The 16,834-nt window shown below is 44.3% G+C and overlaps 1 protein-coding gene across 11 annotated transcripts in view; it reads right to left on the reverse strand.

Annotated features, from left to right (window-relative positions):
* The window catches only part of PTPRT (protein tyrosine phosphatase receptor type T), a 944,823-nt gene that overhangs the window by 317,007 nt on the left and 610,982 nt on the right, over positions 1 to 16,834 (reverse strand). For all 11 annotated transcript variants that reach the window (XM_036009848.1, XM_036009845.1, XM_036009847.1 and 8 more), the window contains exon 9: positions 4,301 to 4,410. In XM_036009848.1, coding sequence (XP_035865741.1) covers positions 4,301 to 4,410 — 110 coding nt within the window. The remainder of the gene's footprint in view (positions 1 to 4,300; positions 4,411 to 16,834) is intronic.

Below are 16,834 nucleotides of genomic sequence, written 5' to 3' on the forward strand. Positions count from 1 at the left end.
CTGGTTCAGACTCGGGTTCAGTGGGTCTGGGCCCGGGCCTGAGACTCTGCATGTCTGAGGTCCATCCGCTGGTTTGTGGACCCAAGGCCTTTGACACAGACTCACCCTCCACTACCCATCACTCTGTGATCGCAGAAGAGCATTCCGCATCTCCCACTGAAGTACAGAAGGAGGCAGATGCGACCGAGTTTTCCCATCTCCACCTGGGTACCAGGTCTTCCAGTAAAACCCCGAGCTCTCACTGCAGTATCACAGGTGATGGGAATGTTCTCGCCTCCTGGCACGTTTTTCAGAGGTCCCCAAGATGCTTCGTTAGTCACATACAACAGCCAAGTGATCTTTTAAGAATATAACTCTGACTCCTTCATTTTTCTGCTTAAAATCCTAGGCCTTTTTATTCCTCCCAGGATAAAGCACAAACTCTAGAAGCCCTCCATAGTCAGACCCTGCCAACCCACAGTCTTATCACAGTCCTCCCTGCTCGCAAAGCTTCCGTCACCCTGACCTCCTATTTGTCAAACCTGTTAAAGTCATCCCTACCCCAGGGCCCTTGCACTTGCTGTTTTTCTTCAAGGGTCATCACTGCTTTGCCTTCAAAGGCTCTGGCCACAGGCAAGGTTTTAGCAGTAGAGCAGTTCCAAAATGAGGCATAAACCTCTGATTGTGTGGGTTTGACGTATGTTTATTTTTCTCCTGATTCTCACCCAGTTAGAGCCTGGAACAATCTGGCACTTTCAGGTTACAAAGACAGGACGGAAGCCTGGAGACAGACTGAGATATAATCAAAGCCACTCAGATTTTGGGGGTGAAACTGTCCAAGGACGAACCCACAGGCTGTGACTTGGACTCAAGGGGAAGAAAATTTAATCTTAACATGTTATATAGTACTTGGACCTGCAGTGCTTAACAACAGTGACAACATTCGACAGTTATAACCCGCCTATACCCCTTCCCGCTTTCAGCTTTTGACTTTGCTGAGTTCAAGGTTGTACACAGGAAGGTACAAACAATCTTGAATTTCTCTTCCATTTCTGTTAGCCTATTTTTTTTGTCATGAAATGTATTTTTTGAGGCCAGAGAGGGTGAATTGTAATTTAGGAATTTCTCTCTAAAATTACAACCGGAACCTAACGTTAAAAACCAAGTTGGTTTCATCTAATTAAACTTGGAAATTGCCTCATACCCATATACTCTGTTATAAATGTCACTGAAAGCCAGGTCTGCTTCCTTTCTGGAGCAGGACTGGGCTGAGCCCCGCATGGAGGGGGCACTCCCCACCTCCCTGCCCAGGAGTGCATACTCCTTTGTCCACTGCCTAAACTTTCTCAAGAGCTAGCTGGGTGGTCCAGAGCGGCGCTTCTTGAATGTCATTGGTCATTGCCCGTGTGGATCACCTACGCAGCCCGCTGACCCGGAGGCTCTGATTCAGGAGGTCCAGCGGAGCCTCAGATGCTGTGTTTCTGACTGGCTCCCAGGTGCTGCTGATGCTGCTGGCCTGTGAGCCACACGGACTATGGGGCAAGACACCTGCACTTGAATTCAGGGCCCATGGATTTGCATCTCAGCTGTGTGACCTTGGTCTTTTCTTTTCACCTCTCCAAGTCTCAATTTTCTACTTTTTATATAATAGTAAGAGCTAACATTTATTAATATTTCTAAATGCCAAGCACAGTACTAAACAGGTATTTATACTTAGATGCGAATATAAACGAAAGGTTCCAGGATAAACCCAAGGTTACACAGCAAGTAAGTGCAGAGCTGGGATTCAGAACGAGACTGTCTGACCTCAAAAGTCAACATTCTCACTTGCTGAGGCTTCACTAGCTTGTGACACACACAGTCATGGCCACGTTTATGCTCGAAATACAAGGACCTATGCCCATGACTTCCTTAGCTCCCTTCATAGCACCATCCAAGCACTTGGGCACATTCCCCAAAGGTAACCTCAAGTGCTCTTAAACAAGGCAGACAGCCGCAGCCTTCCACCTCTGCTTCTCTGCCCTCCGATTCTCTGCACCATCCAGAGACCTACTTGACAGTGTCTCACCATGGCTGTTTCCAGTAGAGTCCCTCACGGGGGTGCCAACAACCCCAGCCACCGGCCTTTGAACACCCTCCAGACACTGGGTTCACATCAAAGTGGGAAGCAGGCGGCACTGCCCCAATGTGCGCCCACCTTCGTGCCCAGAGCTCCACAGGGCGTGCCGTCTAACAAAGCCCCGGCTTCGGGAGCGATTGCTCTAACAGGGTGTCTAACGCACAGGTGGTTTTGCACTCTGGCTCCTGCTCCATCGGTTTCTTTCTTCTCATCCTGGAATAGCAGTCAAGGGTTTCCTAGCCCAGCCCGGTGCATAACCCTATCAGAGGAAGTAGGCTGTGCAGACATACGGCTCTACCTGCAACACGGCCTAGACCGGGGGTTCCCAAGTGCAGGTGGGTACCAGGATCAGGGCCTTTTCACGGCAAGGTTGTCCTCAATGTAAGGTGAGATGACAGAAAAAAGACAATTGGCACGAGTTATTCATGACGATCTAAACTTACTCAATTTGAAGGGACTGTCTTTTATTCTGAAATTGTGTCCTCTCTGTATTTTTGAAATGATGTCCTTTATGAAATGAAGCTAAAATATGGTAAAGCACTCCAAGTTGATCCCCCAAACCTTTAAAAATGTTAGCGGCCTGTGAATTCCAAAACCCCCGAACACCTGGCAGAGACAGTCACTTACATAACAGTGCTAAGCAACTCAACTCTCTGAGCCCCGGGTCCTTTGCTTCTGCTCTACAAACAGAGGGTTGCTATACACAACAGAACCCTAGTTCACGTGTGTGCATGAGTGTGTAATTTTGGCCTCTGCCTTACAAAGAACATCATGTAGCTATGGAACGGCTGGGCTTTGTTCCAGCTGAGTTTGCAGCCCCACTCCCCCCTGAGGAGGTGTGAACCCATCCTAGGCAAGGTGTTTCGGTATGCACCTCCCACCTCTCTAGCAGCGTTCCCAGGGAGAAAGCTTCTCCCAATCATAGGGCCCATGATGGGGACGTTACACAGCTCATCTTCCGAGGACTGTGGCATTTCATGAGATAAAGAACTTTCTGAATGTGTTTTCTCAAGCACCTCCTACCCGAGGGATAGTTTTCTCCTCCATGAGCTCTAAGGGCCTTCTGCTCTCTCTGGAGAGCATGTGTCCATCAGGTTCATCCTGAATCTGTCTCCCTCGCCGAGTGCTCTGTGGCTTCCCTTCCCAGAGCTCCGCCTCCCTGGCGGTGGGGATACTCTTTCCTGAGCATGCTCTCAGTACACGTCCCTTTCTGCATGAGCGCTGAGGCCTCACGTCCCTCCATGGGCCTGTTGTGCTTTTGAGCCTGGGGATGCTTGCCCTTCCCTTCTCCCCTCAGATTCCCCAGAGGACCCCTGAAGCACCAGCCACCACCCCCAACTTACAGATGAGCAACCGAAGCTTGGAGAGAGGAAAAACCTGCTAAAGGTCACTTAGGACCAGGAGAGAGCCACTAGGACACCAGCTCCATCTTTCCCTTTGGCTGGCTGCCACGGAGCCCCTCTGCGTTGCTGCGTTTCTCCTTTGCACCCCAAATCACAGTCTTATGCTATCTCAGACCACAAGGCTTAGCCACAGAGGTGATCTCGGCCATAGTCCAATACTAGAGTTCAGCTCTATCAGCCTCCTTAAAGTTTTTGTGCATTTGTTTTTGTTTTGCAGTGGACTTCTATACAAATCATTCTAATTTTGAAAGTATTCAGGAAGCCACATTATGTTGGCTTGTGAGTCACTTCTGCTCCATCTCTGATAGGATACGGTCCTGCTAACCCTGGGACACCATCACCTAGATGACAATAAAATGTGCCTTGGCTACAGAGCAATGTTAAACCTCAAGAATCATGTACCCCTGGGGGAGAGAATGACACTGGGATTCTTTCGGAAGCCCAGGGACTGATGCGGGTAGGGTGGCCAGCGTGTTTGTACTGTGGTTTTCTAGATGAATCGTAACTACTGTTTGCCAGGCTTGGGTCTTCTGGGCTGCACCAGGATGGCCTGCCTCTCCTGAGGCCTTTGCTGAAGAGATGGAGAATCACTTTGATGCATAGTACATCTGGTTTTTGTTGTTATTGGGGCCATTGAGACAGCGCAACCATATATGCCCTTGTGTTTCCGTCCCACTGTGTTGGTAAGTTGTGTCTCACTCACCTTCATGCCCTCACACACAGTAGGTGTTCACCAACCTCTGGCTAAAGTCAATGGCATGAAGCCACAACAAGCGAGATGACTGGCAGGCCTCCTTACCTCGTAAAGCGTGATGACCCCGTTGGTCTCGTTGGGAGGTTTCCACTGGATGTAGATCTTCTCCTCGAAGGGCCCTCCTTGGATGGACTCCAGAGGGACAGCTCCTGGAACTGCAGGAAGAAAACGTTAGGAACCAGATGGCACCTTCCATCTCATGTCCCCAACCCCACTGACCCAGAAGAGGAGCTGGCAACGTTTTCTTGGAAAGGGTCCAATAATACATATTTCTGAGCCATACACTCCTTCGTAGCAACTACTCTACTTTGTGCCTGTAGCACAAAATAGCCTGAGACAACCCATAAATGCGGGGGCCTGGCTGCATGTCAATAAAACTTTATTTCTAAAAACAGGCAATGGCTGGAGTTGACCCATGGGCCATAGTTTGTTCATCCCTCTTCCGGAAGGCCAATGGCTTCTCACCTGCAAACTGAGCAAGTCTGGTCTTGAACTAAGCCTGAGCGGGGGAGGGAGGACCGGTGTAGGCCCCCTAGCCGTGCCAGCATGTGGGACTCCTGGAACTGAAACCTTGCCTTAGGATGGTATTTGCAGAATGCAATGTAAGCTTCACTTTCCGAGCCCTGCCACATTTCCTTCCGCTATAGGAAGTCCTTCCTCACTTGAATCCAACAGGAAATATGTGTCCTGAGGTGTCAATCCAATTAGAAGAAGCTTGCCTCACTCCAAGAAGGCAGCTAGTTCGTCTCGCTGCTGAGCCTCCAACGTCTGGAACACAGTAGATGCTTAATAACCACTTGCTGGTTGGATGAGTAGGTAAATAAATGACCTATGCCAGCAATTGGCCCTAATGAGCAAAATCTGTCCTGGGCTGCTTGCGTTCCAGGCCAGTCTTCCTGCCAGCATCCTCCTGCTGGATGCCACCATCATTAGGACAGTGTGGAAGATACTGAACCATCGGATAAACAATGCCCCAACTTCTAGTTATAACCCCCTAGAGAATCATGAAGTCATGTAAATCATTACCAGGTCTATTTATATTTTGGCCTCATAAGAAGCGGGTACTTGGACTAAGCCCATACTCTTTGATGAGAATTTTACATATGTTATTTCATTTAAGCCACAGAAGGGCTCTGCCCAGTATGTCTCATCGCTCTTGTGTTGATAAGGGAACCGAGGCGAAGAGAATTAAATGACTTGCTCAAGGTCACATGGCTCTTAAGTTGTAAAGAGGGAGCTGATCACCTGTCTGAGCTTCAAAGCGTCTACTCTGAAGGATCCTGCGATGCGTCTCTAGACGCAGCCTCGGCCATATGGCACCATCAGCTCCCTACCGTTACATTAAAATAGATTTAGTTTTCCTCATTATGGACACAATACACAGAATTTGTTGAATATCAAGAATATACAAAAAGATTTAAAAAAGAAAAAACCGTCACTCATAATCCTCATAACTGAAGATAACTTTATGTCTCTGAGTATATATACTTTTTTATTTTTAAAAATTAAATTCCTACCGCACATTTTGTGTTGTGATCTCCTTTGACAGCTACACCAATCACGGATTTTTAAAAAAATCCTTAAATGTTCTTTGGGGCCTTGTATTGTAATGGTTGCTTGGAGAAGGACATGCCCCATTACGGTCACCATTCCTTTATTATTGTCATTAAATTTGGCTTAATTTTTTTTACGATTACAAATAACACTATACTGAGCATTCATATGAATAAGTACTTGCGTGAACCTCTATTGATGTCCCTAAGATAACTTCACGGAAACTGATTTATTGTGCCAAACTATTTCATTTTGAAGGGTTTTGCTACGCATGACCAGAGCACCTTCCAGAAAGTTTGCTACCATTCTGGGATCCCCAAGAGAAGAAGATGCCTATTTCCAACCCTTGCCACCGCTGACTATTTTAAAAAGAAAAATAATAAGTATATCGTTTTTTAGAACACCAGAGAGTGCGGATTTGTTTTTCAGTTTAATTGGCCATTTGCATTGATTCTTTTATGAACGTGCTCTCTAGACCCTGAGCTCATTTCCCTGTATGGCTCTTCATTTTTGTTCATCATTGTTTTACGAGCTTGTAATTATAATCTGTTTTTAAGAACATAAGCTTTTTTTTGCATAAGTTACAAATATTTTTGTCAGTTTTTCATTTGCTTTTTAAGTCTTTTAGGAATGTAGAAGCTCCTAAGGAGTCAGATCTCTTATTGCTTTTCCTTATCTATTCATCCTTTCCACAAATATTTATTTACTATTTAATACGACCAAGGGATGGCGGCAGTCACTAGGGAAGCATCGACAGCAAAGGATAGAATCAAACCCTTGATAAAGCTCATATTCTGGAAAGGGCGACAGACATTAAGTAAATAATTACACTCCTAAGTAAAATTTTAAAGTTATCAGGACTTTGGGAGAATTATAACGAGCAGAGAAAAACCAGTCCCGCAAGTCAGGATAATACGTGGAAAATAAGTTCAAGTCAACAGATAAGCAGAAGTTACTGGGGCAATGGTGGGGAGGGTGGGTGCTGAGTATGGTGGGTACCTTTGGGAGGGAACAGCAGAAGGAGAAAAACCATCCCAGGGCAAAGGCTGGTAACTCGGACCAGGGTGGTGGTATGCAGAAGAGGAGCAAACTGTGTAGGAGAGTTGGGGGTGCTAACTAGTGTGATTTGGTGATGGATAAGGGTGGAGAAATGGAGGAGGTGTCAAGGAAGACGGCTCTGCTGTATTTACACAGCTGCAGCGGATTGGAGAGTTGCTCATTGAGAGGAAACTTAGTGGAGGGTTCATTTTGGAAAGGAACCTTTTGCCACACTTCCTTTGAGGCATGGGTAGGACACCCAAGCGGCGATGTTGAGTAGCGGCACTGGACACACAGGCCTGGGACCAATGCTTAGAAAGGAAAACCACGGGCAGAGAAGAGATACTGCAGCAAGAGTGTGGAGAGGAACCACAGCAAAAAAGCAGGTCTAGGGCTAAGCCAAGAAGAACCACAATACAAACAATTAGGAGGGAGCAAAGAAACTGAGGAACTGAGGCCGTGTTCAGGGGAACCAGGAAGGTGAGCTGTCACACAGTGGACACGGGAGGGTCCAGAAGGGACCGGTTAAGACTGACAGATGTGGCTGAGTTGTCGAGGGGGGTACGACCTCACATTTTCCCACTGAATTTAGTGTCTTCATGGTTCCTCAGGACCCAAGGAAGAGTAATTTAGGAAGAATGTTGGGGTCACAAGCCACCCCCGTGCAGTGGGTGGAGAAGAGAGGGGAGGGCGAGGGACTGTGCTAGACAAGCAAACTATTCTGGCTGTCAGTGGGAGGAGAAAGCGAGAGGTGACAGGGATGAGCTGTGCAGCCACGTAGAGCCCCTTCCAAAGATGGAAGAGGTCATGGCTTAATCAATGGCAATCCCCCAGAAGCCAAAGTGGTAGAAAGAGGTGGAAGTGTAGGAAAGGGAAAGGAAAGACTATATCAAGACTCTATCAAGACTATAGTCTTGTTACTAATCCTTTGATTGGCTACCTGTGTTATAAAAAAATCTTCTCTTGTTTGTGTCTTCCCTTTCCTGTTATGTTACCTTTGGATGAAGATCAGTTCATCCAAGTTTTTCTTTTTTCTTTTGTATGAGAGAAGGAAGAGAAAGATAGACTTTGTAACTGGATTGTGGTAATTATTTCAATATGTACATATATTTAATCATCATGTTGCACATCTTATATATACACAATTTTATGAATCAATTATACCTAAAAAACGTGCAGGAAAAAAGACAGACTTACTAGGGGATGCTGTTGGTGCCCCGCCCCCAGGCTAATGCTTACTAGGAAGCCCTGGCTGTCTTCCCAAAGGCTGAGGAAGCAAACCTGGTCCCCACCAGGGCAAGTGAGAAGTGTCAGAGAATTAATGGCCCCCAAACATCCTTCAAGCAATGAGAGGAAGGAAGTTGATGGATGAGTATCCCAGTGTTCTCCCAACTCAGTTGGGTTAACTCGGAGACCCATTCTATGAATCCTTTTAAAAGATCTCAGTACCAAAACCCCGTGCTCCTTGTTAGTATTTCTATCTCGTTCTGAACCCACTATGGTCTGATACTGCCAGAAAATATGCACACTCACACAGAGAATTAGTAGGAAAGCAAAATTAAAGCGTAAACATGAAATTTAAAAACATAGAAGATGCAAGCTTCTCCTTTTTAAAAATTTACGCTCTATTTCTGCAATCATCTTGCCACAGCCCAGAAAGAGTTCATGAGTCAGCGCTGGTCCCTGGATCGCACTCGGCCACTGTCCTAAGCCCAGTCATTCTCACATGGCCACTTTCCTGACAACACACCTTGTACGGGCTGACTTCTCTTCTCCGATTCAGTTCCCCTCCTCCCACACCCGTGTGCCCTACGCCAGCTCTTAAATAAACTCCTTGCACTGGAATCCGTATCTCAGGGCCAGACAAACACACACAAAAATAACAAACCTGAACAAAAGTCTCATGTTAAAACATTTCCTCTATGCGGAAGTCATGAGGATAGTTTCTTAAAGTTTCTTCATTGTTTAAAGTTATGTGTTTTATAAAAAGGCTTCAACCCATCGGCCCTGGTGTTTTCATGTATGGTGTGAGGCAGGGATCGGACTACAATTCTTCCTCCCTCTCCTAGGGCCACATAATGAAAAAAAATTATTTACTCAAGGTTGGCCCTGCTGCCTTTGCCTTCCATCACATTTCCACCTATGTATGGGTCTATTTCTAGGTTCTCTCTGTCTTGTTCAATTGTTCTATTCGACTGTCCTTGTGTTGTAAGCCAGTATCTGGTGGAGCAAGACCCGTAACCCTGCCCTTCTTATTTAGGACTGTCTCAGTTATTCTTGGCTTCTCTTCTTGCATATGCATTTTAGAACAAGCTTGTAAATTTCCCAGGAGGATCTGATTTTTGTATTAAAATTGTATAAATTATACATCGGTTGGGGATAACTTTTTTTTATATTATGTCTTGGTACGATTGGGTTTTCCCATCCATAAACATGGTATACTTCTTATTTAGGTCTTTAATGTCTCTTGGTGTTTTATGCATTTATATGTACTAGACATATTAAAAGCTTTTGTTGCATTTTTTTCTAAGTACCACATATTTTTATTGCTATTGTAAATAGTATCTTTAAAAATACCACATACTTGTTAGCTAAATGAAAATGCAGTTGACTTTTTAATGGTGACTTCTTTGTCAAACACGTTATATTCTCTCATTAATTCTAATACTTTGTGGGCAAATTTCTTTGAGTTATCTCTGTAAATAATCAAAGCATCTGCAGTTAATGACAGTTTTGTTCTTTTCCAATCTTTTAAATATTTGTTTAATTTTCTTGTCTCCAACCAGAGCCACCAATACAGTATTTATATGATACACTAATAACGTACATCTGTTTTCCAATGTTAAAGAAAGTGATTTTATTATTTCATCCTCAAGTATGGTGTTTGTTGGTTTCTTACAGTTACCCTTTATCACAGTAAAAAGTCCTTCATATTCCCAGTGCAATAAGAATATTTTCTTGCTAAATCATACTGAGTTTTTAACTAATATATTTTCTGTATCTATTATAGTAATTATCTACTTTTGTCTCTTAGTTTCTTTATGTAGTGAATTACATTAATGGACCTATTAATGCTGAACCAATATGAATTTCCTGAAATAAACCACTTTTTTTCTAGTTGCATATAGTGCTGGACTGCTTGCCAATATGTTGTTTGGGGCATTTGCACCTAATTGCTCCTTTTTCTCATAGTAAACTTGTCTGATTAAGATGTCAAGGTTACACTGCTGCCCTGAACTGAGGAGAGTTCTTGCTTTTCCTGCTCTCTGAATGTGCAGATGTCAGCATGGGGCTACCAGTGCTCTGAGTGTTGGTCCGACTGCACCTGCATGACCACCCGGGACTGCAGTGAAGGCTGCACGAGTTTAAACTCCTGATTCTATTCCTCTGTTTGCTGCAGAACTCTATACATTTTTCCTGGAGTCAAGGTTTTAAATTTACGTTTTGCTAGGTATTTTTTCCATACCCCATAAATGTCAAATTTATTGGTATTAAAGGATATTTAGTATTCTCATTTTATCCTTTTTATTGGGAAGTAACCACTCCACAGGTATATAAAACAAATACGCACCTCATTAATTTATTAATAGTCAACTTCATACTCTCAAAAGGTAAACACTTTTTTAACTTCACAATAATCATTACCTTGTTCTTCATTATAATTTTTATCCCTTAAACATACATCCCTAGGTACTGTAGGGCTTATTATTAAATAAACATAATAAATATAATAAATAGTGCTCAACTCTTTTGCAAAGATTAGTCTCGGAGAATGAACCTCTTTACACTAACTTCCATTCCATGAACGTGTTCTCTCCCAGCATTTATTTATCTCTTTTGTTGAGAATGTGGAGCAGTGTTTTGCTCTGTTTTTAAATCTTGCTTCTTGCTGTGATCGTTAGAAGACATTTGCTTTGCATGACCAGATTAATTCCTTTGAATGAGAATAAGAGTATGTTTTCATCTGTCCAGTATCCAATCAATTTTCTTTATGCAACCTTTCAAAGGTGGTATGGGACAGTCTAGTCTGGTGGGTCAACATGTTCTGCTAGTGCTTATATAAGACTTTGTTTTAATATTTCTAACCCCACGGGAAAGGAAAGAATTAGACACACTCATCCATCACTGGGCCAGATGAGGGGTCTGCATGCATGGGAGCGCTGGGAGCGGGTGGAGGAGGTTAGGGAAGGAAAATAAACAGGCAGCAGGCAGCCTCATTGTGGACAGAGTGTTTTTGTTTGTTTGTTTGTTTGTTTGTTTTTTCTGTTTTGAGGGACAGCCTGAAGGTACCTAGAACACCATTCCTTCTACTAGAGTGTCTCTTCTCAAAGACAGTCTTTTATTAAATCTCTTTTCTTCCCTTCCTTGTTTCCTTCCTTATTCATCGACAGGCGTGGGGTGAGGGCTGTGGTCCTCTGCTCTGTGGGCAGGCACAGAAAGATGCCACAGAATGTACCAGTTATTCGGCGTCTTTCGTGGGTCCATACACATTTTAGGATTAGTAGTTCTGTGAAGAATGTCATTGGCATTCTGATAGGTATTGCACTGGGCCTATCAATTGCTTTGGGTAGTGCAGAAATTTTAACAATGTTAATTCTTCCTGTCCGTGAGCATGGTATCTGGGTATATATCCAAAGAAATCTGAAACACTCATTTGAAGAGACATATGCATCCCTATGTTCATTACAGCATTACTTACAGTAGCTAAGGTATGGAAGCAACCTACGTGTCCATCGATAGATGATTAAATAAAGAAAATGTGGTACATATATATAAAGGAATATTACTCAACCATAAAAAGAATAAAGTTTTAACAGTTTGCAACAGTATGATGGACCTAGAGAGTGTTATGCTATGTGAAATAAGTCAGACGGAGAAAAACAGATACCATATAATTGCACTTGTATGTGGAATCTAAAAAATAAAATAAATGAAAAAACAATAGAAACAAACTCAGATACAGAGCACAGACTGATAGTTGCCCGAGAGGAGGGGGCCTGGGGGTCTGGGTGAAAATAATGGTGGAATGTAGAAGCACAAATAGGCAGTTACAAACCAGCCACAGGGATGTGCAGTGCAACAAAGAGAAAACAGTCAATGATACTGTCGTAACTACGCGTGGTGCCAAGTGGGTCCTAGACCTCGGAGGGGGGCGGGATTACTTCCTAAGTCATGCAGATGTCTAACCGCTGTGCTGTACTCCTGAAACTGCTAGAATGCTGAATGTCCACTAGAGTTGAAAAACCTTTTTAAAGGTGCCCACGAGATTGAGATCTCCCACTGCCATCCACCAACTCCATGGCCCCCCCTCGCCTCCAGCACTGCTCAGTGGGAGATGGAGGGCATTAATGCCCTTGGACTTGGAAGGCTTTTCTTCCTGTGCCTGTGGGGCGGAGGGGGTCTCTTTCAATGAAATTATAGCTCGGCCCTTTTTTCCCCATTTGGGTCTCACTAGGGGGTGATGGTGTGATTTGCCTCATGGTTTAACGAGATCATTCTGGCTGCCATATTGAGAAGAGAACAGGGGCCAGGCCTGAAGCCAAAAGACCATTTAGGAGAAGGAGACAATACTCCAGGTTGGAAATCACAGTGGCGGGGACCAAAGAGCTAGCAGCAGAGAGTGTAAGACACGGTCAAGCTCTTGCTGTATAGAGAAGGATGAGCCAAGGGAAGGTGCTGGTGGATGGGGTGTGGGAGTGATCAGGGCTGCTGCTTCACACACAGCAAGGGGGCACCAATCACAGCGAGTGCCAGGGGAAGGGTGTTGTCCGGGGTTGTCAGATGGATGTGAGACGGGGCCATGGATGTGATGAGAGCGAGGAATCAAGGTTTTTGACTCGAGTCCCTAGTAAAATGGGGTTGCCGTTACCGAAATGGAGAAGACTGGGGGAAGAGTGACTTTGGTGGTGGCCGAGGGACGATCAGCCGGTCAGCTCTGGACGTGTTTGATTCCGGAGGCTGATTAGCAACCCAGGTGGTTCGGTTGAACAGGCAGTTAAATAAATGACTCTGGAGGGCAGGGGAGAGGTCTAGCCTGGAGATGTCAATGGAGGAAATCATTAGCATATGGGTGTTTTAAAGCCCAGAGATTGGAAGAAATAATTAGGGGGCATGAGTGCAGATCAATGGTTAACAAACTATGCCTGCAACCAGCTGCTTGTTTGAGAAGTAAAATTTTATTGGAACTCTGCCACACCCATTCATTTCTATTCGAAATTAAGATTGCAGAGGTATTATAGGTTATTTTTAAATGGTTCTTTGTCCACGATGAACAGAAATTTTGCCAAGACCACTGGTTTGGTTTTCCCTAGTTATATGCGTACTGACCATACACCACTTAACACAGAGAGTAAGTCAAGTGGGTCACACGCACCCTTTCATGCAGTACATTAGAGAGCTGGTGGCACTGCCATCCCCAATTCGCTGATGAGGGCACTGAAGGACACAGATGTAACTGATTTGACCAAGGCCGCAAAACAAAGTCGTGAATGGAACCTGGATGGATGTAGCTCAGGTCCTTCTGTCTCCAAAGTACTTTCTGAATCACCCCTTTCTCTCATCGCCCGGTAGACATGTGGTTCAGAAAGGCAATCACACGACCTGTGAACAGCAAGGCCGGGACGTCCCAGACCCAGACCAAGGCTCCTTAGCCACATTCACACACCATAGGTCAAGATGCCCTTTTCAATGAGGCAGATTTATTATTTTTTTCTTTGGACTCAATTGGGTCTCTCTATCCCTGTCTCTCTCATTATAAGAAAAAAAATGACTTCCTGGGGAAAAATTCCTTCTTTGTGTTATCTTCTAACTTCTGTGTTGCATTACCCTTTTTTTTTCTCTGTAATTCTTTAATGAATCCGCATAGCCTCTTTCCACAATTTCATTTCTTCTTCTATCTAACAGCATGGAACTTTCCATCCTTTTGACACAGTTCTACAACAAAGGTTAATTACTTTATAATTTCATTCTCTTTATAAAAAAAAAAGCACACTAAAATTGCTAATTTTAACTGCGCTTCTTGTCAGTAGGTTCATGTAAATTCACTGCAATTAAACCAGATGTTTTCTTGTACCTAAAAGTCAGGCGGTAATTTCAGGGAAATTTTCATTTCAACACAAAGAAAGACAGAGGGTCCTCAAGGGAAGTTTCCTCCTCTCCTCTCCTCTCCTCTCCTCACCTCGCCTCTCCTCACTTCCCTTCCATGTTCATTTCTGAAAAGCGGGGCTAATGATGGTGAACTTGACGGCAGTGGTGGGAAGTAACAAAGCAGCTCATGGAAAAGCACAAAGCCCTGCAGAGTCCATGGAAGTTTCCCCTCCTGCTTATCTTATCTAGGTCATTCCTTCTTTGCCTTTTTATTACAGGTTCCACGTCTGTTGGTTCATTATAAAGAGAATCAGAACTAACTTAAGGAAAATCAAAATAATCTGAACATGGCTCCGAGGCCACCGCTACAGGAGAGTGTGAGTGGGTCTTCTGGAGACAAGACAGATTTAGACAATTTCAATCTACTTGTACTTTCCAGCCTTGTTGGAGGGAAGGTATTTTTCTGGATAAATTTTTACACCTTAAGCTGTCAAATGTATCTTTTTAGTGGATCTATACAGCGGTGAGTTAGTAGATGTCTCACAATGAGCTTCTGGGAAAAACAAGACATCAGTATGTTTGCTGATTTCCACGGTGGCAATATGCCCACCACGGCCAGTTTCAAGGAGTGGATGTGACATCATGGAGCTGAGAGGTGGGAAGAGAGGCCAATGAGCAGCTCACACTGGCAAGCCGGTGTGAATAGAGATAAAATACATTATACGTAGCTTCACCTTCCTAAACAGTGCACCTGAACAGGGCCCTGTGCTATCGTGACAGAGGCAGGGACTCTGATGTCAGATGGTCATTCACTCAACAAACAGTTAGTGAGCACATACTGTGTGCCAGGCTGAAACTAAACATGTATATGTGTATATATAGATACAAACACATATCTACACACTCACATACACATGTAGGCACACATGCACACACAGACAAAGCAGAGAGGATGCTGGGGAGGTTTTGGTTAGACACGGGACTGTGTGTCAGACAGACGGGGGAAAACAGGAATAAGACCTGAGGATCTGTTTATCAGTCCTTCCGTTCGTCACCTTGAACAGTTTCCTTAAACTCTCTGGGCCTCAGATTTCTCTCCCACACAACTGTATCACTGGCACCTGCATCGCAACGTCTGGCAATTGTGCAAATGAAGAAAATCAGCACAATGCTTTGCTCAGAGTGGGCATTCAGAAACCTTCACTGCATTTCTTCCTACCCTTTATAATATTCCAAGGGCATCTTCATTGACATCAAAAATGCACTAAGCTCTAGTTAAGTGATGCCGTTAGGATTTACCATGGTGTGCATCGCCTTTTCCCCTTCCACTGAATGACTCCGGCCTGTATTACATGTTGTCTTGTTGTTAGTGCCTTTTCTGCTTCCCACTTTTCTCTCCTCCAGCTTTCACACACTGCACAGCCTCGGCATACAGGGACGACGCTCTAACCCACGAGATACCTGGCCAGGGCTACCGTTTTGACTTTGGACCCACACTGTTGTTTCGATGTTAAAATAATGACACTAGATACAAAAGCATGGGCTGGGGGAGCAACCCTCAAAACGGAAACAAACCTAATTGAGTATCAAACTGATAGGATAACCATAGAGAGAGAAGACTTAGCTTTTGAGGACACCGTTTTGACTGCCTAAGAAAAGAGAAAAACTGAAAAGAAGATCTTTAACCTAACTCAGTATGCTCTCCTTTGTTGGAAGGCCTGGCATTGTAATTCTGCAACTACCTAATATACGGCAGGGTGGAGCAAATGAACAAAACCTGTGGACGCGGGAATCGGGGTTCTCGCCGTGGGCAGGGGAGATATGAATAGAATGAGGGCAAGTGCAGGAGACTCCTGAGAGGCTGGATTTGAATCAGCGTGAACTCTGATTTCAAAAAGATAAATCATATCCCCCCGCTCTGCCTATTTGAGGAGTCTAGACGCAGTAATACCCCACTGAGCAGAGTACACCTCGCTTGTATACTTTACTGCAAAAATATCACTCCCCCGCTGAAAGCAGCCAGAAATCCTTACATAAGCGGTTGGACTTCAGGTCTGGGGCGGACCCGTTCCGAGGACAGTTCAGAATATTTGGTTGTGCCAGAAGCAAGGAACACTAACGAGAACACGTCCGAAGGACCTAGGGGCCAACTGGAAGGGACTCCCACTAGCCACGTATGAGACAATTTCAGAATGGAGAAGAATTATAAACAGTACTCAATGTTAATGCATTGAGTCAAAAAAATGATCTATGAGTCAATAGGGATGATAAATATGGGGGAGGGAATGAGGAAGGGGATTCTCTACAAAGAAGAAAGTAATTCACACACACGGAGAGACAGATGGAAAATTCACCCTTTTGTGAACACCAGCTTCACGGGGGATTCAGGTGAGGATCGTCAAGGAGTGCGAAGACCACTGGGTGAAAAGCGCTAGCGGAAGCGAATTCACAGAACCTCAAATGTCACCGCACAGATTGGTTGACTTACAAAGGGAAAGGGGACCGTGTTTACGGGCAGGGGGACTGCGTGGTCCCCCTCTTATTTCAGTGACCAAATGCATCACCCGTGGGGCGTTTTAATGAAAAATTTCTCATATCTCAGCTGGTCACATAAAATCAGGTTTAGCCTTACTGGAATTGTGAACTTGGGTGATCTATTCGATTCTTTTTAAGTTAGTGCTAAATTTCTTGGCTGTTGGACGATGCTGTGGGTACGTAGGAGAATGCCCTTATCTTTAGTCATGAACCTCAAGAGTTTAGAGGTCAGATGTCATGATTTCTCCCATTTCCCTTTAAATAGTTAAAAATATTGTATATATTTTTATAAATGAGATTTTCCTATTCTAGGAATCTCACATATATGCATATATATTCATATATATACATATACATATATATACA

This window comes from Phyllostomus discolor, chromosome 9 (genome assembly GCF_004126475.2).
Source record: "Phyllostomus discolor isolate MPI-MPIP mPhyDis1 chromosome 9, mPhyDis1.pri.v3, whole genome shotgun sequence".
Taxonomy (NCBI): Eukaryota; Metazoa; Chordata; class Mammalia; order Chiroptera; family Phyllostomidae; genus Phyllostomus; species Phyllostomus discolor.